The sequence below is a fragment of the Barbus barbus genome, assembly GCF_936440315.1.
Source record: "Barbus barbus genome assembly, chromosome: 26".
Lineage (NCBI taxonomy): Eukaryota > Metazoa > Chordata > Actinopteri > Cypriniformes > Cyprinidae > Barbus > Barbus barbus.
In genome coordinates, this window is record NC_136754.1 from 26,862,566 (window position 1) to 26,890,518 (window position 27,953).

General features: G+C 35.6%; 3 protein-coding genes and 1 pseudogene across 6 annotated transcripts in view; 3 read left to right on the forward strand and 1 right to left on the reverse strand.

Annotated features, from left to right (window-relative positions):
• Window positions 1–4,241: 4,241 nt before the first annotated feature.
• Window positions 4,242–9,228, forward strand: LOC306846146 (angiopoietin-related protein 3-like). Of its 2 annotated transcripts, none has more exons than XM_079379279.1 (7): window positions 4,242–4,758; window positions 5,924–6,034; window positions 6,724–6,835; window positions 6,919–7,032; window positions 7,155–7,250; window positions 8,478–8,747; window positions 8,931–9,228. In XM_079379279.1, the coding sequence occupies exons 1-7, from the start codon at window positions 4,276–4,278 to the stop codon at window positions 9,092–9,094; spliced, it is 1,350 nt and encodes a 449-aa protein (XP_079235405.1). In that variant the 5' UTR covers window positions 4,242–4,275; the 3' UTR covers window positions 9,095–9,228. The 2 variants fall into 2 exon arrangements, with proteins under 2 accessions (XP_079235405.1, XP_079235406.1); XM_079379280.1 differs by having other exon boundaries at window positions 5,924–5,971.
• A 2,445-nt stretch (window positions 9,229–11,673) lies between these two features.
• LOC306846151 (phosphoglucomutase-1-like) lies at window positions 11,674–19,853 on the forward strand (annotated as a pseudogene). The gene is made up of 11 exons (XR_013786011.1): window positions 11,674–12,094; window positions 13,141–13,281; window positions 14,236–14,383; window positions 14,467–14,592; window positions 16,578–16,768; window positions 16,887–17,041; window positions 17,131–17,220; window positions 17,961–18,096; window positions 18,186–18,370; window positions 18,486–18,620; window positions 19,701–19,853. The product of XR_013786011.1 is annotated as a phosphoglucomutase-1-like (transcript).
• Window positions 19,854–20,616: 763 nt separating this feature from the next.
• Window positions 20,617–23,212, forward strand: LOC306846149 (uncharacterized protein). Its single transcript, XM_079379283.1, has 5 exons — window positions 20,617–20,816; window positions 20,927–20,951; window positions 21,039–21,127; window positions 21,349–21,439; window positions 22,911–23,212. Exons 1-5 carry the CDS (start codon window positions 20,747–20,749, stop codon window positions 23,095–23,097), a joined length of 462 nt encoding a protein of 153 aa, XP_079235409.1. The 5' UTR covers window positions 20,617–20,746; the 3' UTR covers window positions 23,098–23,212.
• The window catches only part of LOC306846144 (tyrosine-protein kinase JAK1-like), an 830,156-nt gene continuing 825,303 nt past the window's right edge, over window positions 23,101–27,953 (reverse strand). For both annotated transcript variants that reach the window (XM_079379277.1, XM_079379276.1), the window contains 3 exons: window positions 25,703–25,820; window positions 25,502–25,612; window positions 23,101–25,403 (listed from right to left, as the gene is read on the reverse strand). In XM_079379277.1, coding sequence (XP_079235403.1) covers window positions 25,296–25,403; window positions 25,502–25,612; window positions 25,703–25,820 — 337 coding nt within the window. In that variant the 3' untranslated portion in view covers window positions 23,101–25,295. The remainder of the gene's footprint in view (window positions 25,404–25,501; window positions 25,613–25,702; window positions 25,821–27,953) is intronic.

Below are 27,953 nucleotides of genomic sequence, written 5' to 3' on the forward strand. Positions count from 1 at the left end.
GCTGTCTCAGGACATGCCATTCATTCTTTATGTATCTGCTTTCTCCTCTGGTTTTAATAGTATTATTGCATATTTTCAGCAACAGCATCAACAAGGCAATGATTATTGAACATAGAAATCAGGAAAGGCTGACTACTTTTACGACTATTCAAAATACTGAAAAATGTATTCTCTCTTTTTTCCATTTTAGCTTCGCTTGTGAAAAAGAAGCACAGTTATTTTTAAAAAGATTACATATTATGGAAATAACCTACTTTAAAGAGTGCAAATTAAATGTAATGTTTTTGGACAAAATTGTATGTTACATTTGCATGAAAATGTAGCTTTATTCTAGTTAAAATTAATATGAAATACAGTTTGTTGAATTTTGTTTTAGAAGATTGTTTTAACCCAGTTATTTTTATGTAATTTCATAATTACTTCTAAAGTAAACTGTAAATATTCATTTGTTATACTCAATTGTTACACAGCTGCAATTTAGTATTTTTAAATACTTTAATATAAAACTTTAATGCATCAAATAAAACTATACTTTTAACTACAGTTAAAATTATAGTCAAGTATTTTACACGTCACATAAAAATAAGTGTACTATAAAGCATGAAAAAATTATTACAATACAAAGATTTAAAATAGTAGTAGTAGTAGTTTAAAGTAAAGCATTTAAATGGACATTATTATAATGTGCACTTTTTAAAAGTGTAAAGTGTGTTAAGAAACATAGTCATAACAATGTACTCTCTTTACGTACAGCCTTAATTTTATTTATATAAATATATATATATATATATATATATATATATATATATATATATATATATATAAACAGAAAGACTTCAGTCATCTGAGGTGGTCCTGCATGATGGGAACAAGCATGCATAACTAGACTTCCACAGTTATCAGTGATGAAAGAAACATGCAAGTCCACTTTACTTTGGCTAATGGTCACCAGTTGCCTTTGTCTGTTTGTCTTTCTCAGTATTTATTTTATTTCATAGGATTAACACGGTTAGTGTGTAATGCAAAGTCCCTTTTGCATTACAAATCCCCCCCCCCCCCCCCCCCCTCCCGGCACTTAGCCCTGGTACTTTGAATCTAAGGGTGGGAAAGTAATGCAAAATAAATAAATAAATAAGTTCACATTTTTAGGCCCAAATGACACAGTTTTCTGAAAATGGGTCCTTTACAGTTTTCAGAAGCTCAATTATGCAAACTCATTTTAATGGAATCGGTTATAAATGGTGTCTAGGAGAGAGTGAACTATATTAGCATATAAAACACTTCACTGCTTATGACTTTAATGTTTATTAGATTAGTTATGTGGGTTTGCCTCCAGGAAAATAAATGCACATTTGTAGAGCCCTAAATAAATAAAATCCCACTTCAGCACCAAGTCGTTTGATTTTTATTTACTTATGCCAATGAATTCTTCACTTATATGGGTATTTTACTTGCTAAAGCCTTAGGGTTAGACGTAATTGGTTGCAATTTTAGATTCCCACTAAACTGGAAGTAACATACAGTACATTATAGTCTGTGTAGAAATGACTGTCATTTTGTGATTTCAGTTTTTTTCATAATTGAATTCAGATTTTTTCTATAATGTTGTTCTCAGATATATTTACACTAGAGCTTTTTTGCATGCTTGTATGTACAAACAAGTTGAACCATCAGTGATATAAGAGAAGGCTGTAAATAATGTGCATTGAATACAATCTGTGTGTGTATTCAGTAAACCCATTCGTAACAAAAACATTAGGAAGCTTTATCAATCCTTGTTCAAACCATACAAACTGCAAACTATAGGGATGAACATAAAGACAGATTGCTGGTCCATGAGAAATTATCAATTCAAGCTTTAATCCAAATATTAAAAAAACAAACATATAGGTGAGACACACACTAATGTGTTCACCTACTTATACAGCTCTTCAGACACGCATTCCTTGTGTAGGACAGAATCGGGGATGAGGTCAGGTTGTTGTTTTTTTTACCGTGTCATCCTTATGCAAGTTAACCTTTAACTGGAGATGGCCCAAAGCTTTTTGTTTTACGTTTGCTGGAATTCAGCTTTGAGTTCATCAGAACTGATTTCACAAATGTTGTGAAGGTCGTTTGTATGGTTGTACGAAGCAATCAGCCCTTATATAATAATTTTGTTTGGCTCTCTCACTGGCTTTTGAGCCAGTTGAAAAACTTTGACTATGATGAAAAGTTCAGAGGTATCGTCGTCCCAGTCTCTGCTGAAATAGAAGGCAGAGGGAAACAGAACGATCTTTCAGGAAAATATGAAATAATCTCACTGCCATGTGGCAATGGACAGTGATATAGTTTTAGCTAATGGTTAGTTTTGGTTTTAGTAGGACGCTGGAGAGCTATGAAGTCAGAACTGATGACATTAGCAGCCGTAGCCTCACACACACACACAAACACACACATACACACACACACACACACACAGTCTTGGGCAACTTTGGTCTTTTCTGATTTTCAAAATCAAAGTAGCTGTCATTGGTAAACAGAGGGTTATTTTGTCACAGTAACCACAGCACATCAAATCTAGTGCACACTACTCCATAATCTGAAAGCGCAATTTGCCAACTGAATTGCAAAATAATGGTAAAATAAATAGTGTTGCATCAACTCACAGAAAAAAGAAAAGAAAATCCTTATAGCTCTTTATTACTGGTATTTGCTACAGCAAGCATTAGTATTATATTGCTCAGACTTAATGTTAGAATGCTAGTGTACTATTCTGAACTCAGCCTAAAAGTGCATACTGAGTTGGTACAAAATTTGGATTTGAACTTACTAAAATATAGTTATATTTTAGTATCTCGCGCACCTTAGAATCTCGTCGGAATAAGCTATAGGTCATCTAGGTACTTTTAGCCTATACTGTTTCTTGAATACTATTGAATTCAGACACACTTCTTTTGTCATACAGTTTTTTGCATAATATATATATTAGGGAAGTATTTGATTTCAGATGCAGTGCAAGTGTTATGGTGTGTTCAAGTCCTCCTGGGAAGTTTGTATTTGCGAAAGTCGTCATTTGCATATCAGTTGCGTTCAAGTCACATTGGTCGAAGCAAAGATGGTGAATTATCTTTTGGCAATTAAAAAAATTCTACAAAAAAAAAAAAGATGAATAAAACAGTACATCAGTGTTTTTAATAAAAATAAATATCTTTACTTTTCCCTCCATCTTGACAAAACTATCTGGGAACCTCAGGTCATTCTCCTGAATCAATACTAGCTCACAAACAGTCACACATAAAGTCAAATATGATCCATCCTGGCCTATTTAAAATATTAAGAATTCTAAATATATATATGTAAAATGGTAAGCCACAGAGCCCACCTGTACTGTGCTTTCCTGTAGTACCGTTACTTTTTGTTTAACTTAAAATAAGTAACCTGATTGCTTTAAAATTGAGAGTTAATTAAAACTAACAAGTTGAGTTAATACAAAGTGACTGGCTTAATCAACAGAAACTCAAAGTAGGCTATTATTTTATCTGAACAACATTAATTATCTAAGTTGATATATATACTGTATATATATATATCTATCTATATATATACAGTGTATATATATACTTTTTTTTTTTAACAGTGTAAATTTTTTACAGTGTAAGTCGCTTTGGACAAAACTGTCTGCCAAATGCATGAATATAAATGTTCTGGAAAACTACTTATTAATATTTGAAAAACAATAACCAAATCAAGATTCATGAGGTTAAGGTCTTTTAACATATAAAATAATTTGACATTTCTATAATAAGATCAATTTAGTTCATATTATAAAATGTCATGGGGTCTACTTTAATAATAAAACTTTAATAATATTTATGAATGATAAATTAATGCTATCTATAAAAAATACTTTAAAATAAATACTAAAACATTTTATTTAAAAAATATTATTAATGTATGTAATATTTGCAATATTGTAATATTTTAATGAAAACACTTGAAGATTTCTTTTTCTTTATCATGGTCAGTACTTTTGGACCATTATCTTCACAGATCCTTTTGACAGATCCTAACACTGTATGTTGCATGATGTTGTGAGCAGTGGATATAGCTGAAATGTTGTGGTATTTGTGCATTTACTTACTTGAGCGCTGGGATTTATAAAAGTCTATTTCAGGTCACCATCACCCTGCTTAATGATTAACGGGAGGAGGCCTATAAAAGACGTTCAAAACTGAGGGCTTCTCACTCAAAGAGCTGTGAGGACCATAGCAGTCTTAGTCTAAAGAAGCAACCATGAACCTGCTTATGCTGTTGCTCCTTCTGGCGTCATGTCATTCCTTCCCTACAGAACCCACCTTTCCTGAACATCAGACAGAGAGACGCTTAAGCTTTGCTGCTCTGAATGAAGTTCGGCTTTTGGCAAACGGCCTCCTACAGCTGGGCCATAGCCTGAGGGACTTTGTGCAGAATACCAAGAATCAAATCAATGATATTTTCCAAAAGATCAATATCTTTGACAAATCCTTCTACCAACTTTCTGTGCTGGCCAGTGAGATCAAGGAGGAGGAGGAGGAACTGAAGAAGACCACCGTGATCTTAAAGGCAAATAATGAGGAAATAAAGAGTCTGTCACTGGAGATCAACTCCAAAGTGGAAGATATCATAAAAGAGAGGAAGCATCTGAGGAGGCAGGTGGGCGGTTTGGAGGAGAAGTTAAGCGGTCTGTCCCAGAGTTTGCTCTCAGCTGAGCAGGTGGCTGAAATCTCCACGCTCAAGGTAAGATCAGATCAGTAAAGGTTATGATAGAATCAGAAAATCCTTTATGAATATTCTTAAATGTAATCAAGAAAGATGTATATGTAGGTCATTTATTCACGTTCCAGGGTTGATGATTTAATTACTGACTCTTTTTCAAATTATGATAGTGAATTTGAACTGAATCAGCCACATGTTGAATTGGAATTTGAAGAGGCAGGGAAGAGTTGAACAATTCCTAAAATTCAACAATGACATGAGAGAGGAATTTCTTTAGTACAAGTTTTTGAAAAAAACATTCATATTTACAACACTATATTTAATGTTTTTTAAATATATATATCATGAATTTGTATAATTTTTTTTATAACATCTGGATGGAAATATTTATCTAAATTAAGGTAAGCAGTATCAAATTAATTTTATTTTTCCTTTTTATTTTCCACCACATTGCTTTCAGATAATATTATTTAAAAAAAAAATAGTATTGACAAAATCTACTGATTATAGGGCAGCTCAGTTTGAAAGAGTTCAATTTTGAAAAGTGGGAAGGTTAAAAAGTTCAGTAATATAAGAAATATAAATATTCAATAAAGACATAAATATTCAACAATGAAAGATATTCCCAAAGATTTAACTGAATTAGAGCCTTATAGGAAATGTATTTTCTTCCCATGGTCCAAAAAATAATTTATATAGTGAAATTTATATAAATTATACATATTTTAGTATGTGGCATTTACATTAGATTTATGCATTTGGAATCAATTTGCCAGTAGCATTTCCTTTAACCCTAAAACTCAGTGCAATGCATAATTCCTTTATATTAACACAATATATTGAACAATGCCTTTTATCATTCATATAGTAATTCATTCCATTTTAATAATACTTCCTTATTTGATTTAATTTCCTCATTTAATTTTCTCTTTTTAAATTTCCATTTTTATCCTACTTTTAAATTTGATTTGCAATGTGTTTGTCACCTCAGTTCAAATTGAATTCTCATTTCAGTAATGAATGGCATTTAACTATATGTCAGGTTCACAATTACATTTGACAAAAGGCCCCAAGACATCAGGCAAAACATCTGGGACTCTAGCAGATGTGATCTCTAATTGTCTATGCCATGCTCAGGTTTACAAGATGCTGAGATGTTGTTGTTGTTGTTGTTTTTGTCTATTAGGAGATCATCCTGACCCAAGAAAAGAGCATCACTGATCTGCTGAAGGCTGTGAGTGAACAGAGTGAGCAGCTCAACAACCAAAGGACCAAAATCAAGGGCCTGGAAAATAAAGTACATTATTAAGATACCATTTTACTTATCCAAAACTGTAAATACAGAGTTCTAGCATGAAACTCTAGATGGCGCAGTCCGATAGGTCAAACTCAATCTGACCTAATGACATCATTATCACATGGCGCAGGTGATTGGTTTCTTTCTCATCAGCAGTCAATTAACTCTCTGCTCAACATTCAAATACTCTGCCAGTGCTTGCTGTAGCAGCTGCAGCATGCTTTAGAAACCCCAGCTCCACCTGTATAGGTCTGCTACAAGGTGGTTCATGTATGCTATATGGGGGTTGTTTCATATATGTTAAATGTGCAGCAGCAGTATTTCTTACATGCTCACAGCACCATGTTGTGGATGTGTTGGCAATAGCAAGTCTTGCTCTGCCGCAGCAGCAGCAGTGTAGCAGATTTATTCCACCAAGACCAAACACATTAACATTGCCATGTATATTACCATGCTAAACTCTCAGAGAGTTATCATGACAGAAATCACCTGGCTTGTTGATAAGCATGGTATTACTTAGTTAAGTAATGGGACTTTGCACCCAGCAGACATTAAAATAGCCCATGGGCCTGCAGTGAAAGAGAAACCTGAGCCAGATACTGTATTGGATTTGGAAACCTTTTTTTTTTTTTTTTTTTTTTTGAGTAATTTTGAGTTTGAGTATTTTTATGTTTTCAATTTCTATCTAGCTCAACTCTGCACGTATCCAGGAAACTGCTGAAAATTTGGACAGGAAGCACCAAAGCAACAGCCTCTCAGGATATCTACCACACTTCACATCTGATGGGAGCTTCTCAAGCGGTATGGGATGCTGGAATGGTTTGCTTTGAAAAATGTTGTTGCATCTGTTCAATTGTAGACCCACATGTCAGGTTGTGTTTTAGATCTTCCAAAAGACTGCAGCGAGGTCTTCAGCCGAGGACAGAAATCCAGCGGCCTGTATGCCATTAAACCTAACGATTCACGACCGTTTCTTGTGAAATGTGAATTCACTGAGGGTAAAGATAAGGCATTTTCTTTCTTAGATCTCTGATTTCTGAAAACAGCCAGAGGTGCTTTGCTTCCTCATTACACTTTAAGATGACAGTGTCTTTATGATATTGTCCTCTGTCATCCACAGAGGGAGTGTTCACTGTCATCCAGCACAGACATGACGGCTCTGTGGACTTCAACCAGTCCTGGGAGAAGTACGAGGATGGATTTGGGGACTTCAGCAGTGAGTTAAATCAAGAATGTTGTGCTCATAAACTGAATGTGTTCAGTCTGTGATTATAGAGTGAAATACAATGGAGCACTCTGTGATTGGTGTTGAGAAGTCTGAATCTTAACGCCCTACTTTTAGTATCACTTTTTTACTACATAATTTCACAGTATGTCCAATTTGACCAGCATTCCTCTTTTATAATGTTGCCTTGCTTGTCCCAATCTGTTCTCATGAGACATGCTGGCATAAAAACTTTCAGAATACTTACTGAAGAATATAATAACTGGTCACGCGTGTGGTTACAGCCTTGTTTCATTTACTTAAATTCTGGTAGCACTGTTAATAAATTACTCCGTTTCTATGTTCCCTGCAATTAATTATTTTTTTTAAAAAGTATATATTTTCTAATAATAAAAATAATAATATCCCATGATATTTTTTTAATTTAAATGATGCAATCTTGTGAAATTAAAATTCAAAATAAGCGGTTGAATGTCAGTGAAAATAAGCTAATCAAGCATTAACCCTTAACTAGTGAAACTAGTCGTAAAAAAATAAATAACAATAATATAAAAAAATAAATACATTTAAAAAATTTCAATCGTTAAAAAGAAAAACTGTACTTTTTAAACCAAGTTTAAATATAGAAGTTGACCAACCAATATTTAGTCTTACCATAATGACCTTTATAAATGATGTCAGAAAGATCATAACATTACAGCGTTGAACAGAATATAAGGGGCAAAGAAAAATGTTCTCAGATTAATACATAACACATTAAAAAAACAAATGTAAAAATAAATAAATAATAATAATAGATTTAATCATAATTTAATAATTATTTTCATATAAATACATGTATTTATTAATTTATTATTTATTTATTAATATAAATAAATTCTAGCATTACACTGAAATAATGGATGTAGGATTAACTTTCAGACAGTTTACACTCAGAAATGACATGTTGAATTAAATGTGAAATTTTAAAATAGACAGACTAAAATATTATCTTGTAAAATGTACTCCAATAATCTTTTTTTCTTTTTTTTTTTTTTGACAAATTATTTCTATAGTATACTAAAGAAAGTAATGTTAATCAAATAATCTGAAGTACTCTTAATTATGTTGTACCATATACAGTACCTGTTTATTATGATATTAGAATACCATAATATTAAGTGATTTATAATACTATAATACAGAGAGCTGGACGTCGCAGATGTCTGTGTTTTGTAGGTGAGTTCTGGCTGGGGCTAAAGAAGATCTATGCTGTTGCCCGTCAGGGACACTCGCTCCTGCACGTCCAGATTGAGGACTGGAGGAAGGAGAAGCATTTCATGCTTTTTCATTATATCCTTGAGGATGCCGCCTTCAACTACACCATCCATCTGAAGCTGCAGACCGGAGACTCCAGCTCTGCTCTGGATGAGCACACTGGCTTCAGGTTCTCCACTAAAGATCACAACGATGGAAACCTTGATCCAAACTGTGCTCAAGACTACACAGGTACATGCGATCATAAGCAGACCTTTTCATTGAGTGTTTTTGTGCAAAACTAATACATCAAGTAGTGCGACTTTGTTGAAAATACCTATTTTTGAGGTAATCCCAGTGCTTTTGAATAATAGTGTGCTTGGAAATTGCAAACTAAATTAGTTTTCTCTCCACGACTGCTGCTGTTTCCTTTAGGTGGGTGGTGGTTTAGCATTTGCGGCGACATTAACCTCAATGGCAAGTGTATTCAGAGCAGACCTCGTAAAAAGGGAACCCACTGGAAACCTGGCAGGGGAACCACCAGCTTCAAGGCCTCAAAAATCTCCATTAGTCACCTCACAAAGCCACAAACCCCTTAATATCAACCGTATGAGCAGAAGCACAGTATGATTGCATTCAGGCTGAACAACTGCATCTTGGTTTTTACAAAGTAACTGTTTAATGGACATGACAGAGTTCCCATTGTTGAGTATGAACCTATCAATATAAATATAAAAAGTAAAAATGGGTCATTTACACTGTGATTAGTCCAGTGAGCTCCACATGATTCAGTTTCTCCACCAGTCATCTTAATTACATTGTAATGAGTCCGACCAGGAAACCTCTCATTTAACCTTCTGAGAGCCACTTTCAGCATGTGTTTAAATGAGTCACATTGACCTCAAGATGTCATATGCACAGTTGTACAGCTTGTGCTATTTTTGCCCTACTTCCAATACATATTTTTACTCATTATGTTGTTAACATTACATTAAATTATAAATTGTATTTCATTTAAACATGTGTTTAAAACGATTGGATGGCTTATCATTTGCTGAATTTCTAACATATTATGTATAAAAAAAAAAAGCAACAAAGGGAGAGAGAGAGAGCAATAGCAATGACGTTCATAGCTGATGCAGCATCGCCCTCTGCTGAGCACTGCCAATAATTGCAGCCATTTTTAATTAAAGCTCAGTAAAACAGTACAGCTGTGTTAACTCTACACGTAAATTGGTGCCATTTGGGCAACAGAAATATTTACAAAATGATAAATGATAAAAAGACTACTATGAGGGAAATCATATTTTCCTGAGGCTTTCCTTTTTCTCATACCAAGGCTGTAATTGTCATATACACACACCGTGGGGAGCTGTGCATGTTCCAAGAACAAAAGTTTTTTTCCCCTTTTCTTTTTTTCGGTAAATTGATTTTTATGATCGTATCCCATAACAGAGCTAATACGTGTAAATACAATGAATAGTTATCACTATAAGAAAAACCTACTTCTGTTTCAACCATGTGACCAAACATATATAATCTTTTGTTGTGTATATTCTCTAGCTTGTATATCAATGTAAGTTGTGTTCTTTAGTGCAAGCACTAATGGGTGACTTTTTGTCAGACTCCCAAAAAGGACTCGTTCAGTAGGAGTATCTGGCCTTTTTGTTTCTGCATTTGGACCCAGACTCTGTCATTTCCACGGCACCCTCGCAGCGTTCCGTGACAATTTGCCCCCTGCTTCCACAGAGAACTTCACAAAGCCAACATCCACAAAAGAGCTGTATTGGTAAAACTTTACTCACAGGCACCAATGCTAAAATGCAAAAAAGATGGAGGCACAATCAGTAAATCTGGACAGTTGGAGCACTAAGATGAACTTCTATCCTAACAGCTAAACAGAAACTGTAGGGACAGAAACTGAATATAAAAATTGGGAATAGGAGAGAGTCTAATAAAGTGAAAGTATATTTTATTTCCATAAAAAGACAGAATTAGGTTTATTGGTCACACTTTAATTTGTAGACCAATTCTCACTATTAACTAACTATTAACTTTTACCTCAATAAAATCCTAATTTGCTGCTTATTAATTGATAGTAAGGTAGTTGTTAAGTTTAGGTATTGGGTCAGATAGCTAAAATATGTTCATGCAAAATAACACATGAATATGTGCTTTATGTGTACTAATAAACAGCAATATGCTAGTAATATGTGTACTAATAAGCAACTAGTTAACAGTGAGAATTGGTTCCTAATCTAAAGTGTTACCGATTTATTTTATTTTTTATTTTTTATAACACATCCAAATGTGATATTCAGAAGAAATCAATAAAATTCAATAGCATGTGACTAACTTCAGCATCCTGTTAATCAGTAGTAAGTCATGGGGACACATATCTAGTTCAGTTTTAAAAGCATCTGATAGGTCATTATCTGCTAGGAATCACATCATCGCTTTTTATTTTAAAATAAAAATCGCTTATTTTGTCTCATTTGATATTTGTGCAGCAGCAGTATGTCTTGCATGCTCACTGCAGCTTGTCTGTGGATGTACTGGCAGTAGCAATTCTCTGTACTTGCTCTGTAGTAACAGCAGCATAGATCAAATACATTATAGACAATCCCCAGTGTGAGCTTTTTTTTTCTTGTCTCTAAAATGTATTAAATATAAATAATCTCTGATAAATCTTTCTTTCTTTCCCCAACGGACCTGGTCGGGTTGCAGTAAGAACTTAGCCTTTTCATTCGGTTCATTCTGGAGCCAGCTAAATCACCTGTTGCCATCAACATATCAACACAGAAATTTAATCCTTGAGGGTTTTAAAGGTGCTGCAGTAAAACTCACACCTTTACTACCCCCAAACGCTACCCAGTTATCAAGCTATATGGCACGTTTTTCATTAGCCATGGATTTTGAATGATCCTGGGAGATTTAGCATATGTCAAAACAACTCATGTAGCATTTACAGGCAGATCATTCTGGGCTTATTCACTCAGCATCAGCTCTATTTAGCGTCTGAGTAAATGCTGAGTAAATACCGCACATGAATGAGGCCTCGCTGGTCATCTTATGCATCTGCCTCAACAGGCCTCTGGAGTCGAGCTTGTCTGACTGTGATCCCCATGCACATGTGTGAGAAGCCGTCTTCGGTTACCAAGTTTATTTTTAGCCTGTTAAAGGCCTCAATCCAACTCTGGGGAATGCCATAAGTGCACAAGGCTTTTCCTCCTTCTCCTCCCGTCCCAGTCACTCTCTCTCTCTCCTCTGAGTGGAGCTAACAGCTTCTCCTTCATTCTTCCACAACGGACTGGAGCAATGAACGATAGTCCCTTGCAAGTGCTGACTTTGCCTACTTCTCCGTACCTCGACCAGAGGCCTGGAACCAACAGCCTGAGGAAGAAGACCCATGTTTTCCAGTCTGAAAAGAACTACCTGCACAACTTAATTCAATGCATCTTCTCCTCCATCGACCTGCGGGACAGGCAGGGCTCCATTATGGTGGTGGGTGGAGATGGACGCTACTTCAATTCGACTGCCATTCAGGTCATAGGTCAGATGGCTGCCGCTAATGGGGTCAGTTGCAATTCTTACAGTATGTTTTCTTATGAGGAACCACTACACTGAACAAATTCAGTGTAGAAACACAGTTTTCACTCAGAAATGATTGCATTTCACAAATAATTTGAATTGGTAAGTAACACATTGAATGAAATTTTCAATTTTGAAGTAGAAAGAATAAAATAATATTATAAAAAAAATAATAATATTTACATTGCATATGCTTCTGAATTTCAACATACCAATCTTTAGACACCTGTCATTGAAATGCATCATTACACCTACACTGTATCTTTTGTGGTAATTTGTACTTTAGATTCCTATATTTTGATAGCAAGAAATGGGGAAGAAGCGTTAATGAAGCTAGTTTGTTGCGCAACACTTTCCAGTTCTAAATTTGCCACAAAAGATATTTATTCTTGACACAATTGTTGGGTACATATATTTAGGGCACATTACAATGGATTAATAGATTTCTAATTTTGCCAATTAGATCTGGCACAGGCGGAAAGAACATGATGGGTGAAGTTACTGAACTCTTTTAGAGCAGATACATGAGTTGTGCTCAGCTTTTGCCTCCAATGGTGTTATATGCAATTAAAAGTCTAGACATACCTTATGTTTTTGATGAAAAAGTTTATAACATTCTTTAATTTCCAGATGAAATGTATTTTAACGCTTTATTTTGATAGTCCACTAATGATCAATTTGCAACTTCATGTCAACCAACTCCCATTAATTTTCAACGTTTATAACCATCTCTCATTAGTGTATTAGTAGACTGTTAGGTTAGGGTTAGTAGAATAAGCTGACATGTACTTACAGAGATATTTATAGTTCATAGAATGTATGTTGGGGGACCATCAAAATTATTACAACAGACAATTTACTAATACTCTAATGACTGCTAGTTTACATGTAGTTGCAGCAAGTTATAGCAAAATGTCTAAAGTGGACTATCAAAATTAAGTTATGAAGAAAAATCTGTATATTATTTCCTAAAACATTGACCAGTTACAGATGGTTTAATTTAACGTGGGCTGATGAATTTCTCAAGTGGGTCGTGTTGCGATGTCGTGTTCAGAATGGCATCATGTCGACGCCAGCTGTGTCGTGTGTGTGATCAGGAAGATCAAAGCTATCGGTGGCATTATTCTCACAGCCAGTCACAACCCTGGAGGACCTGACGGAGACTTCGGCATCAAATTCAATACCGCCAATGGAGGTAAAATGGCTCACATGTGATTATGAAGATGAAGGAAAGATGTCGGTGTCTTATTTCACCCGAAAATCAATGACAGAAATAAGATATGTATACCTAAAATGAGGCTCAAGTTATGATCATAAAGCATTATTTCCTAGTGTTTTTCTGGCAGTTTAGCATGATTCCCCTCAAATGACTATTCTATTATACTATTCATATGACATTTTACTTTAGAGTTGATTTGTATATCTCAATATTCTCAGTGTTGATTTTCATTTGATCCTCATTACTGTAATGTAGTAAATTTAATTTAATGCATTTTTTAACATCACACAGAAATAATAAAATAATATTAAGTCAAGTCATTGAAAAGCCCACATTGATCAACTCTACCACAGTATATTTTACTACATTAATAATACATTATCATTCAAAAGTTTGGAGTCAGTAAGTTGTTTTGTTTTTTCATTAAAGATTTTTTAAGCAAGAATGCGTTAAATTGATCATCACAAGTTAAAGACATTTGTAATGTTACTGAAAATTCTATTTAAAATAAATGCTGTTCTTTTCAATTTTCTAACATCCTGAAAAAAAGTCAAGACTTCCACAAAGACAGCCCAAATGTTTTCATAACTGATAAAAAAATTAAGGAATGTTTCTTGATCATCAAATCAGTATATTAGAATGATTTCTGAAGGATCATGTGACACTGAAGACTGGAGTAATGATGCTTTGATATCATTAAAATAAAATAAAAATTGTTTAAATTGTAATACTTTGTGTATGTGTGTTTAAATACAATATAGACAATTGAAAATAAATACATGACTTAATTTTCATATGAAGAAGCGTAATTTTCTTCAGCAATTTATTTATTTATATATATGGGGTTAAATTTGAACCTTCTTCACAGATCAAATAACATAAAGTAGACCCAGTCTTACAACTTGAGTTATTGATAATTCCTCCATACAGGTCCAGCACCAGAGGCTGTCACAAATAAAATCTTCCAGTTGAGCAGAACCATAGAGGAGTTTGCCATCTGTCCTGAACTCAAGAGTGGATCTGGGGACTATCGGCAAGCAGTCCTTCGACCTGCAGAACAAATTTAAACCTTTTACAGGTGACAACATTTGCAACTTCTGAGCTGTTGATTCAAAAGAATGCCATCATTTTAAGAGAAATGAACATATTCTGTCGTGGCAGTGGAAATTTTGGATCCGGTCAAATCCTATGCCAACTCACTGAGGAACATCTTCGATTTCGCTGTTCTAAAGGAGCTTCTGTCAGGAGACAACCACATACAAATCCGTTTAGATGCCATGCATGGAGGTGAGGAACCATATTTCTTTTAGCATTTAGAGTAGCAGCTGTATCTACGTAATGGACTAAGATGCTTCTGTGTGTGCCAGTTTGATAGGCTTCCATTACTGCCTGCTTCTGTACGAGATTGAGTTTCCATGTATGTGCAGTGATCTGAATGATTAAGACGAGCCATCTGACATAACACTAAAACCAAGCACAGCTCTCCACTTTCAAGGAGTAAAACCATCCCACATCGATGAGCCCCTTGAAATTAAAGGAATCTTCTGCATTCATGCATGTTACTTGAGCTGTAAAGTTGACTAGGTGGATTACAAATGTAGTCTGTGGGTAGAGTTTGCTTCATGTGACCAGTTCTTTGCAAGTAGTTATTAGTATGCTTGCATTAATACAAAAGATTTAGATTTACATGCTTTGCCTGGTTGTTGCCTGGTAGTTCATCATTTACTTATCTTCATTTGTTCATTAATTGAAATGAAAATTGGGGTCCAATTATGTTTTCACTCCATTCGTTTCTGTTGTATAGGTTTGTAATGACATGAGGATGAATAAATGATGACAGACGTTTTAGACCTTTTAGAAATGGACATAACTTTGCACAGATTTAGTGATTGATTTAGCATTTGTTTTTGTTTTTTTAAGTACTTCTGTATAGTGCTGCAAAATGCACTGCCATTTATGGTAAACTAAAATATAATTTTAATGTAATTTCACATGTATGGCATGTATTTAATATATTATATTTACTACTAATATTTTATATTAAATATTTCAATATTATTTGTAATGATGTAGAAATTTAGTTCATATTAACTAATATTTTAGTATAGTTTTATTTATTTTTATAGTGTAGTTAAAAATGTCATTTACATGTGATTTACTATTAGTCTTCATCAAAATAAGCATACTTCTTATCTGTACGATCAAAATTCGTGGAGTATTTTTAGCTCTTTTCACGGTCAAATAGAAAATATGAGACAGACCGCACTGGTGCGGGCTTCAACCCCAGGGGGTTAAACGCAACTAAATAAATAGTGTCCTTAAGTGTAAGAAACATAGTCTTGAAAGTGCACTCTCTTGAAATACATTTAAGTGGCCTTACATTTAATTAATATGATATAATATCTGTACACTTCTATTTGAAATATACTTCTAAGATTTGAAGTGCATATTCGATCAAATTAAGTGCACTTCTTTTTCACAAGGGTAATATAGGTTTTTACGTCTATGGTAATTCCTTTAATGGAATTTTAACAGCCCAGTATTTCTTGTGTCTGCTGGGTTTATAAATGTTTTAATAAAGGGTTTAATAAAGTTTTATAGAAATTAGCTTAGTTTAATCAAACTGAATCTATGAAAATGCTCTAACTGTGTCCACACCTTTTCAGCGCTAATTTTTCACCCTGTGCCTTTAGTACATCATGACAGTATAGTTTTTTAATGCCTAAAGAGGGTTTGCGCTGGCACAAGCTGTTAGTAGTATAAAAGTATCATAATATGTATGCAGATGAATGGGAAACATGGTAAGTTCACATACCTGTTTCTCCCAAAAACAGTCCTACAATTATTGTACTTTTGAAATGTGCTCTGTTTCGCAGTGTCTGTATTTGTTTTGGTCTGTGTTATTTCATCCTCTGCCAGCTGACGGAAAACACAGCATATTGCAGCCTCTGAAGCCAGCAAATGAATTGGGTTAGGGATCACAGATTCTCTGACCTAAAAAACCTTGACATCCATCTATAAAGCTCTATGACCAGAGGCATATTAAAATGCATATAAATCAGCTCAACAACTTAGACTGTAAGGCTTGTTACCTTCCATTGTCAGTTACGCTTTTTACTGTTACATGTCCTCAATCTGGCAACCCACATAAGCATACTGTCTTACAGTAGGAGAAGGGAAAAACTCTTTCTGCTATTTTGAATTTGGACTGCAGTAATCACATACTGCACCTTTAACAGCACTGACTCTTTGAACCTCCATTGGTTCTGCAGTGGCTGGGCCGTATGTGAAGAAGATCCTGTGTGAGGAGCTGGGCTCCCCTGCAAATTCAGCCATTAACTGTGTACCACTGGAGGACTTTGGAGGTGCCCACCCAGACCCCAACTTGACCTATGCCACTGACCTTGTTGAGACGATGAAGAGCGGACAGTATGACTTCGGAGCTGCTTTTGATGGTGACGGTGTAGGTGTTGAGACATTGAGATCAATGTTGCTATATGACCTTTGACCCAAGCAGACGTGCTCAAGTGACAGTCAGCATAACATTTTCTTGACCCTGTCCTCACTCTCTCTCTTTCTAGGACCGTAATATGATCCTGGGGAAGCACGGCTTCTTCGTAAACCCCTCTGACTCAGTTGCCGTCATCGCTGCGAACATCTTCTGCATTCCTTACTTCCAGCACACAGGAGTAAGAGGCTTTGCTAGGAGTATGCCCACCAGTGCCGCTCTGGACATGTGAATATTACTCCTAAATGTTTCACACTATGTAGATGTACACCTAACAGGACCAGCAGCATCTCCACTCACTCTGCTGTTTTATCCAGGGTGGCCAGAGCCACCAAGATCCAGCTGTATGAGACACCAACCGGATGGAGGTCGTCTCTCGCTGTGTGGGGAGGAAAGTTTTGGCACAGGTAATGAATGTACTTAGGACTGTAGAGAGCATGTAGGAAAACAAAGCTAAAACCCAGACATTTTAGGCAATTTAGAAATCCCAGCCAGGACATGTCCAGGAAAAAGAGGATGTACTCTATGGTCATCTAAAGACAAAAATAAATAAATTTAAATGTTTTCTTCTTCTTCGACAACTATGTCTATGACCACTTCAGCTATGGTGCTGTGGAAAATAAAATCTCTTAACACAGTCTTACTATATATTAACAATGTCCAACGGTGGATGTATGATTAAGGTCCATTTCAATTCCTATTTCAGTGACATTATAGCATTCTGTGGAAATTACAGTGATGAAAATGATTTTAAAAGTAAAAAAAAAAATGCCTCACTTCTTTGTCTTGCTACATTCTTGAAAGTAAAGATTCTTTACTGTTCTTTATAGAAGAAATTATTCTTCAGAGTATTACAATTTTCCTCTCCCTTGAACAAAAAAAGAAACAAATGAAGAAAAAAAGGTTATTTTAAAAGAACTGTTTACTGAAAGGGAACAAAAAATGGTTCTTCAGTGGCGTCCCTTGGGGGGAAAAGTCCTTTTGGAGCCTTAATTTATAAGACCATTTAAATAGGTAGCATATTATGTACCCTCAATAGAGATGATTTTAAATAGCATTTTCACATTTTGCTTACATGAAGTACTTGTAAATAGATTATTTTACATTTTAAAATAGTCGTAATCAGACCGATTTGATCTCTCCATAGGTTCTGATTACATACGAGAGAATGACGGGCTTTGGGCAGTGCTAGCATGGCTGTCCATCCTCGCGGTGAGGAGGCAAAGTGTAGAAGACATTATGACAGACCACTGGAGAACCTACGGGAGGAACTACTACACCAGGTGCCCGATCAGCTAAAGATGCCTTTTACACAGTCTAGACTCTAGTCATACTTTTGATTATAGATTGACGACATGTTTATACTTGACAGATTTGACTATGAGGAAGTGGATTTAGATGCGGCTGTGGAGATGATGCTGGATCTGGAGCTGATGATTTCAGACAGGGCTTTCACTGGGCAAGCGTTTACTGTGGGGGGAAAAGAAATACCAAGTGGAGGCGGCAGACAGTTTTGAGTACAGTGACCCTGTGGATGGAACCATTTCAAGAAAACAGGTAATATAGTGGATCCTCTTTGTTGAGTCAGTATATTATACAAGTAAAAAGAACAGCAAAAAAGTAGGCATTTGTCACAGAGATACTGTTATTAACATGTAAACATTCCCTGTAGGGATTGAGGATCATTTTTGAAGGAGGTTCTCACATAATCTTTCGTCTCAGTGGGACCGATAGTTTCGGAGCCACAGTTCGTCTGTATATCGACAGCTATGAGAAAGATATAAACAAGCTCTTTCAGGACCCACAGGTAAATTATGATTTATTTCTTATAGAACTTATACTTTTAAAATGTTATGTTTCATTCGTAGTTCTGGGTAGTAACTGATTACATGTCATTTGGATTACATAATCAGATTCCAAAAATGAAGTACTTGTAATTGGATTATTACATAATATCAGACTACAATGGCTTTTTACTGATTGTATATTACTCACACAATAGTAAATCAATTATTCATCATTTTCTTTTTCAGAATACTTTTAAGAAGTGTTTTCCCAACATTTCAACACTGTATCAACTACTGATGAACACTTTACTTTTTATTTGTCATTCAGTGTTTGTTTAACCATGTATTACTATGCCTTTAAAAGGCTTTTGTCATGCAAACACATTAAAATGCACAAATTTACGTTATTTCTTGTTTATATGTAATGCAGGGATTGATAAACTATTTTGTCAGTAGAACCTCGATCTAATAAATTTACTTGAGATTTTAAGGTAGGAATTAAGTAACACATATGCAGGTAAACAAATATTTCTTTTTTTTATTATGTAATTAATAATTTGTTTTCATAAAACTCACAAACCCCCTGCAGTTCCTTAAAGAACCCCAGTTTGTGAAACCTTACAGTAATGTTTAATGCACTTCATGTTGTTAATAACGAGTGCAATATATATTTTCTCTCTTTGCATTTCCATATCAATATGATCATATACAAGATTATGCTAATTAAATCAATATGATTACATTAGGTCATTTAGCAGATGCTTTTTTCCAAAACGACTTAAAAAGGAGGTAGGCTATATGATAAACAGGTTAGGTCAAAAGTAGTATATTTCAAAAAGTAGTCTGATTATGTTAGGCCAAAGAATACCCTTAAAGGGACTTTGGTTAGGCCTACTTAAAATATGTAGTGTAGTGTAGTGTAATAAGTTACTAACTACAATTTTTGTCATGTATAGCTTAAATTTGGAATCAGTAACGGATTACCCAGCACTGTTAATGAGCAGGCCTAGGTTTTACTGCATAACATTTAAAAGGGGAGATTAACAAAAAAGTTGGGGTAATAAGGGTTTTTTTTTTGTTGTTGTTTTTTTCTGCCACAGGTGGCGCTGTCGGAGCTCGTTACCATTGCCCTGCAGCTTTCACAGATACATGACAGAACCGGGCGAAGAGGCCCTACTGTTATTACATGATTATTTTAAATGTCATATTTACATTTCACATTTTTTTGTATTAAACATTGCTTTCATCACGTGCCCTTGACGCAATTAATATTCATGAGCCAACCACTGACGAAAGTTGTATTCGTGAATCTGCTGCCCAACAACCATAGACATAATATATCTATGCCCAACAACGACATGCACTCATAAACAAGCTCTGATCTGAAGTGGCAGTGTAATATTCTGGCTCAAATAATTATGAAATGAGACGCAGCTGTGACTGACAGGTAACTACTGATTTTATAAAGCAGTGAAATGTGCTATTCCAGCACTTATTGAGTGCAAATTTTGATGTTAAGTCCTTAAAAAAAGTTGGTGTAAACTTAGACCTTGTCATGATATTGTTATATAAATTTGATACTTTATGAATTAAAAGTCTGTTTAATTGGTATTGCACGGTTCTCTATCTGTATCTTTTATTTTATGCAGCAAATTCTGAATAAATATTAACTCGGAGAGAGAGAGTTATATATTTGTATATACTCATATAGGCATTGGGCTTGTACATTTCATGTTTGAAATCTGTAGTTGATCTACAAAACGTACCTTCAAATGGAAATAACAGACAAAAATACTGTAACCCAAAAGCTGCATCCGGGATATTATTACAAGTGATGATGAAATCTCTCCTGAAGCTTCCTGTAGGTCTTCAAACCTGTGTAGCTAAAAGTAAAAAAGAAACCCTGGTTATTGCAGCACTTGCAAAAAGTCTAAACTTATAAAAAAATATACTTACTAATTTAATAAAATTATTAATTACTGGATTAAAAATCTGACAATCTCGTAATCAGACAAACCTCTTCCATGATCAACAAAACTTTCCCTCACTTTTCAACAGGACACATGCACATATATTGTGATACACTGGCCTAATTCACACTCATTTTAAATAGTTCACTTGCCTACTGCTAAAGAAATCGGTAAAAATGGAAGCTTTTGACCTGCTGTCCTGCTCTCCATCAACACAGGTCATGAAGAACAGCCAGGAGCCGGAGGGTAAGAATAACCCACCAACTCCACCGTTCACATGATTACAACTAAACAGCATTTACAAAATCATATTATGATAATACTTTCAAACTGTTTTTTTACCTGTTCAAATACAGATGCTATTGAAGATGTGCGGCTGAAGTAAAGACCACTAATCTCCAGACACTTTTACTAAGATATCATAAAAATATAGGCTTTGTAAACAAACCAGCTCCTCTTCTTTACAAGACAAGTGTGTGGAATTGCCTTTGAGGGGTATCTCAGCATATGGATGAAAATAGCCACCACTAACCCAGAACTTCTGATGGGAACCCAATGTAAGTGATTTGATATGACTGTATTTAAAGTGATTTAAGAGTGGAATACTGTACATAAACAGAGAGTATCATCAAATGTTATTTGCAATCTTTCCAATAAGCAAACTTTGCAACTTTTTCATTTATATTTGAGAACATCTCACAAAGATCAACTTTCATAATATTTTTAGAGTCTGATGTGGAGATGGTCTGCCAGAATTCATTGATATTCCTGATTTTAGATTCAGATGATTTCATCAACTGTAGAGACGGATGTGCAGTCGGGTCAAATGGCAATAAGACGGATCATCTCGTTCAAGCACAGCGCAACATGTGAGTTGGTGTTACCCATTTCTACTCATTACGTACAAGCTCGGTTATTATTCAAAAATAATACAATTTTGTTTCAATGAAATATTTACATTTCTGAAATAAAGGGGCACTCATAATATCGCTCTAGTCCCTTTTGTATGGACTCCTGTATAAGGTTCTCCAACTGTATCTCAGCTCCTTGTGGCACCACAAGTACAACTTGTTTAGATTAGTCATTAGTAGTCATAATTATGACCTAAACAGTTGAAAAAGATTTCATAATTTGTACTTGTTATTTCATAATTGACCATTTTTTTAAACAATCATTAAATATTTTTGACTGAAATAAAAACTACAAATTATAATTAAAATTATTAGATGAATTTTTGTTTTTGTCATATGTATCAATTATAATTTGTTGTAATTATGACTTAGTATAATTTCTACTTTTTGAGTTTTTTATTTAAACTTTGCCTTTTGTTAAATTATGATTTACCAAAGCAATTCTTATACAGTATGATGGAATTCTGCTTCCAAGCAAGGACTTATTGATATTAAAAAGTAGAATAGAAAGTATTAGTTGTAGTGTCTCTCTAAGAATTGCACTCCATAGACTGTTTCAACTTTAAATTGTACACCTCCTATAATCAATCTATGATTTTATTCAGTGGACATGATGTACTTTACCTTTACATATAGGGTAGAGTGGGGGGAAATGCCCCCCTTAAGGATTGTGTAATTTTTTTAAAGGAAGTTAAATATGTTCAGAAAAGGTATCATCATTTTAGTGACAATGACATAAAGTATAAACTAAGTATGAAAAATGTCCAGAGTTTTCATGTTATTAGATTTTTAACTAAAATGTAATTTGTGCCAAGGGGGCGTTTTACCCCACCTATGGGGCAAAACGCCGCCATAGGTGGGGTAAAATGCCCCCCAGTCTGACAAAGCAATTTGCTTTAAACATTTACAGCAGTTTTAGCTTAAAATTAAAAAAAAAAAAGAATATAATCAATTAATTACAAAATTATAATAGTCTATTTGAAAAAAAAAAGTTAACTGATGCTAACTGGCTAGCTAACTAGCTACCTGATGCTAACTTGAAGTAATTTTTAAATATAAAGTACACATATTTTTATTAAACCAACTAGTTAGAATACATTTTATGGAAAAACAAAGGATGTTTGATGGAAAAACAAAGGATATTTGATGTTCAGAACAGTAATAACTACAGTAATTGCCCATGGCCCCTGGGGGCGTTTTACCCCCACACACTATTTCCCCCACTCTACCCTATACTTTTTTGATATTGGAAGTTGGAGCACCCTTATAATAAACATCAGCACAATAAAAGACTCTAAACACTGTAATTCTAAGTTTTACGGCCATTATGTGCAGCCCTGTTCAGAAGCTTCACACCAAAGCGAAACGCATGAGAAGACTCTACACGCAGTGCAATGATCCAGGTGGTTTCTCCTGTGTGTTCTTCCAGAGATCCCACCTCACCTCACCTCAGTTTCTGCTGTGTCCCACTAGACCCGCTGACCCCCCAGACTGCTGGTCCTGCTCTGGGTCCAGATGAGCGGGAACACTGGGAGCGAGAAATGGATGAACTGGTGGAATGGACTCATTCCCTTTCTTTCAAAGAACTAGATGATCTACTGTATGCACACATTTAGATATCAAGTGACAAAACTGTTTAATGTTTTTTTGATGAGTAAAAAGTTTACAGTACAATCAACTGAATACAACCAGTAAGACTATTTAAAAAAAAAAGAAAAAAAAGAAATGACATTCATGAAAATATATGCACCTTGCATTTTAATATATCTATCTATCTGTCTGTCCATCTGTCTTAAGCTGCTTTTCCACCGTTGGGTTCTCATTGCTTGACTGTTCCATTATGGTTTCGGATATGGATATGGTTTGGTTTTCCACTGTGGGGCTGATAACAGAGCTTGTAACTGTACAGATGTATCAGTTGTTGCCCTGGTAATGCGATGTAAATGTGACTGTATTATGAAGGATGATCAGATATTTCTGTTTGCTTCACTCATAGCACGCTTGACCAGCAATAGAGAGAAACTACACACATTTGTGCCGTGCCAAACCAAGCTGAAGTGGAAACTGGAACCGTTTCTTACCATTCTTAGAACCAATCAGCCCGACGGTGGTAAAGCAGCTAGCCTGTACATTTACCTTGGCATAGTTCAATAATAAGAGTTCTGTACATGGAAATGATATACCGTGAGTCTCAAACACCATTGTTTCCTCCTCCTTATGTAAATCGTGTGCAAGCAAAAGACCACTGAAAAATAAGCTAATCAGAACATAACGCCGACTGTTACGCTACTAATAGTTATGCCCCAAACATTTGCATAAACCTGCCCTTGTTCTAGGCCAGCCGAACCTGCACAGCCGAATCATCAGAAGTTCTGCAGGTATTGTGAAAAAACAAGTGAGGATAATAGTGAAAATGGCAGATCATGGAAATAAATGTTATGTTCCAGGCTGTGCAGGGATGGTTGGTGTCTGTATTCAGAAAGGCACGGAAAACAAATAACGCGTTCTAATAAAATAATGCGAGCCACTAAAGCGACATGGTTAGCTTCTTGCTAGCGGTAGCCTGTTACATTGCAGTACATCAGATTTCATTACCACATAAACAGAGTAAGGAGAGATGACTGAGGATGATGGCAAATTATTTACAGATCCTGAGCTCCACTGACAACCATCTGATCTTGTAAACTGTGTGGCAAGTACTGCTGCTGTAGTTTACACAGGGTACGTGCGATCGCAGTCAAACGCGATCGTGCATTCGAAAGCTGCCCGCATTTTATATACAGTATAATTACCAAATGATATAACTGCAAGAGAAAGTATTGAAATATATATTTTCCCTGCGTTTCCTTTCTGCGGTGTGAGCTACTGAGCCGCACTGTGAAACAGCCAATCAGAGCAGAGCTCAACATTATTATTCATGACCCTTCCAAGTAAGGTAATAACAGACCATTTCATTCTAGGGACAAATCCTAGGGTTGTAAATGGACATGTAAAACCATTTCTGGAGAATTTTTGCCCTTACCTAAGCCACTTATCTTCTATGTAGATATCAGAGAACAATTTCTGAATCAATGCATTCTATGGCACTTTTAAAGCACAGTTTGTTTCATTTGTATCTTTTTATTCTATTGTATTTGTCCTTTGCTTTTTTATTACTGACGGTTTAATTATTTTCAATAATTTTGAGGACGTTTTGTTTGTTTGTTATTTCGCTGGTCTCTACAATGTAGATGTTATAGCAACCTTATTTACAGGAAATATATATTTGATATATACCACTATCTTTAAATAAATCACTCATATAAAGTTTTGGTCATATGGCCCACTCATAATCCTGTTAAATAATCGTGATTATAATATTGACCAAAATAGTCGTGATTATGATTTTTGCCATAATCGAGCAGCCCTAGTTAAAACCACTGATCTACTGTTGGGGAAAGTTACTTTTAAAAATAATGCACTACAATATTGCGTTACTCTCTCTCCTTTTCATCGCTCATTTTTCACTGTATGTCTTTAGTAAATCTTGACGGTTTTTTAATGCCTAAAGAGGGTTTGTACTGTGCTGTTAGTAAATCTGGCCCTAGATTTGATTTTATAAATGAATCATTTTAGTACTTTATACTTGTTAAGTGCTGAGTGGTGTGTTAACCAGGTAAAAATACACTGTATAAACAGAATGTTTTGGAGGTAGATGATTAACTGGCAAAGATTTAAAGAGAAAGTAACATGCATCATTTTTCAATGAGAAAGTTACATACAAATACAAAATGAATCTGAATTCTGTAGGTGGAACTGATCTGATGAATGGACTCTAGATGTTTTCTCTAGTGAGAAGAAACTCAAACTCTTTGATCAGGCCCTTGAAGTCCACTCTGTTTTCTGGGGCGTGACTCCAGCACCTGCGCATCTGAGTGTACACCTGCAGCCACAGACACATCTATTGAAGAATCTAACCATAATATAATATAATACAATAAAAAAATCAGAGAAAAATCCAGGGTGGGTCAGATTTCTCACCATTTCAGGGCATAAATCTGGACATGGCATCCTCCAGCCTTTTTCAAGAGCTTCTACCAGCCTGGCCATGGTCATCTGCCCATGAGACCGGCCAATCGTCTTCAGGAATACCTACCAGAGAAACATACAAGAACAGGAATTAGCAGAAGTCATTGGGATTATAATACCTGATGTATTCAATATCAGGTTTGTAATGCTCACCTGTGGAGGGCTGTTATCACGGTCACAGTAGGTCATGATTTCATAGAGAGTGACCCCAAATGACCAAACATCAGATGCCTTATAGAACTTCCGATTAATCAAACATTCTGGAGCATACCTACACAATACAGAGGACATGACTTTAGTTTAGCTGGACCTTCATTGGACGCCTGTGCATATATAACAGTGAAACTATGGACTTACAGACATAAAAACACTTGTTAAACATGCTTTTTTTAAAACAATTAGTGTAAGGTATTGTCTGCAGTACGAAAAAAAGTCAATACGAGTCAGTACGAGTTTTTAATGTTTAAAATGTTTTCTATTTCCCTATATTTAAAAACCTTTGATGCAAAGCTGAATTTTCAGTATCATTACTCCAGTCATCAGTGTCACATGATTCTTCAGAAATCATTCTAATATGCTGATTTGATGCCCAAGAAGCATTTCTTATTACCAATCTTAAAAAACAAATATGACTATTCCTGTGGAAACTGTGCTACCTTTTTTAAGGATTTGTAAATTATAAGTGTCACTTTGGATCATTTTAATGCATCCTTGCTAAATAAAAATATGAATTACCTTCAAACTTTTTCCAAATCTTATTTATAAAGAACAGTATAGAAATGTTCTTTACAAATGCATTAGTTTATTAATGGGGATATATATATATTTCTGTCATGGCTTTGTCTGTGCTCTTTCCATTTAAAATTAGAGGCAACCACAGCATTTATCATGATCCAAACAAAGATGCTGCATACATTCAGCATGAGCAGTTTTTAATCTAAATTAGACTGTATAATTTCAAAATTTGAAGCAACAACAGAATGGTCTGACTTTAGTTTTGTGAAACTATACTACACTGACCAAAATGATAAACGCAACACTTTTATTTTTGCCCCCATTTTTCATGAGCTGAACTCAAAGATCTAAGACTTTTTCTATGTACACAAAAGGCCTATTTCTCTCAAATATTGTTCACAAATCTGTCTAAATCAGTGTTAGTGAGCACTTCTCCACCTCACAGGTGTGGCATATCAAGATGCTGATTAGACAGCATGATTATTGCACAGGTGTGCCCTTAGGCTGGCCACAATAAAAGGCCACTATATAACATATATGAAATAACCCCATATAACATACAAGAATCACCTTGTAGCAGTTCTATACAAGTGGAGCTGGGGAAGGTGAAGGGTTTCTGAAGCACGCTGCAAACTGCTCCTACAGCAAGCACTAGTCATATATTTGAATGTTGAGCAGCGAGCTCATTGGCTACCGATACAGGAGAGACCCAATCAGCTGTGCCATGTGATAATGATGTCATTAGGGCAGATTCAGCTAGACCATCTAGAGTTTCATGCCAGAACTCTGTATTTCAGTCATGACAACTTTTGGAGGGACTGGCATGGTAATGTACATGACGATGTTAATGCATTTGGTCTTGGCAGAATAGATCTGCTATGCTACTACTGCTGCTGCAGCAGAGCAAGTACCGAGACTTGCTACTGCCAATACATCCACAACATGCTGATGTGAGCATGTAAGTAATACTACTGCTGCAAATATAACATAAATGAAATAACCCCCACAAAGCAGGAGACATAGAAGGCACAATATAAGCCAAAACAAGAACAAAACACCCCTCAACAAGCAGATATATCGCCAAGACATATGTACTGCTGTTGCTCCGAAGAGCCATGTGAACCACATGTATTACTATCTATGTGTGCCTGGGCTACCACGCCGACAGGCTTAACACTAGTGGCCTATGACTATGTGAGCCTTGGCTATCATGCCGACAGGCTTAACAATAGTGGCCTATGGCTATGTGTGCCTGGGCTACCACGCTGACCGGCTTAACACTAGTGGCCTATGACTATGTGAGCCTTGGCTACTACGCTGACCGGCTTAACAATAGTGGCCTATGGCTATGTGAGCCTTGGCTACCATGCCGACGGGCTTAACAATAGTGAGCCTTGGCTACCATGCCGACCGGCTAAACAATAGTGGCCTACGGCTATGTGAGCCTTGGCTACCACGCCGAAGCAGTCCAACTCTATACCAAGAAAAGAGATCCTCTGCACTGGAGAGAGTTTTCCCTTTTCCCATTTCACCCGAAGTCCCAACTGGCTGAGGTGACTGAGCACCATGTCCCTGTGCTCGCAAAACTGATCCCATGACTGAGCCAGAATGAACCATTCGTTGAGATAGTTAACAATGCGAACGACGTGTTCTCTCATGGGGACAAGGG

Coding starts and splice junctions, on each gene's coding strand:
- LOC306846146 (XM_079379279.1), top strand. CDS start 4,276: ATGAACCTGCTTATGCTGTTGCTCCTTCTGGCGTCATGTCATTCCTTC. Junction 6,035..6,723: donor TCAAGGGCCTGGAAAATAAA/GTACATTATTAA, acceptor ATTTCTATCTAG/CTCAACTCTGCACGTATCCA. Junction 7,251..8,477: donor TGGATTTGGGGACTTCAGCA/GTGAGTTAAATC, acceptor TGTGTTTTGTAG/GTGAGTTCTGGCTGGGGCTA.
- LOC306846149 (XM_079379283.1), top strand. CDS start 20,747: ATGGAAGCTTTTGACCTGCTGTCCTGCTCTCCATCAACACAGGTCATG. Junction 20,952..21,038: donor ATTGAAGATGTGCGGCTGAA/GTAAAGACCACT, acceptor CTTCTTTACAAG/ACAAGTGTGTGGAATTGCCT. Junction 21,440..22,910: donor GTTCAAGCACAGCGCAACAT/GTGAGTTGGTGT, acceptor GTGTTCTTCCAG/AGATCCCACCTCACCTCACC.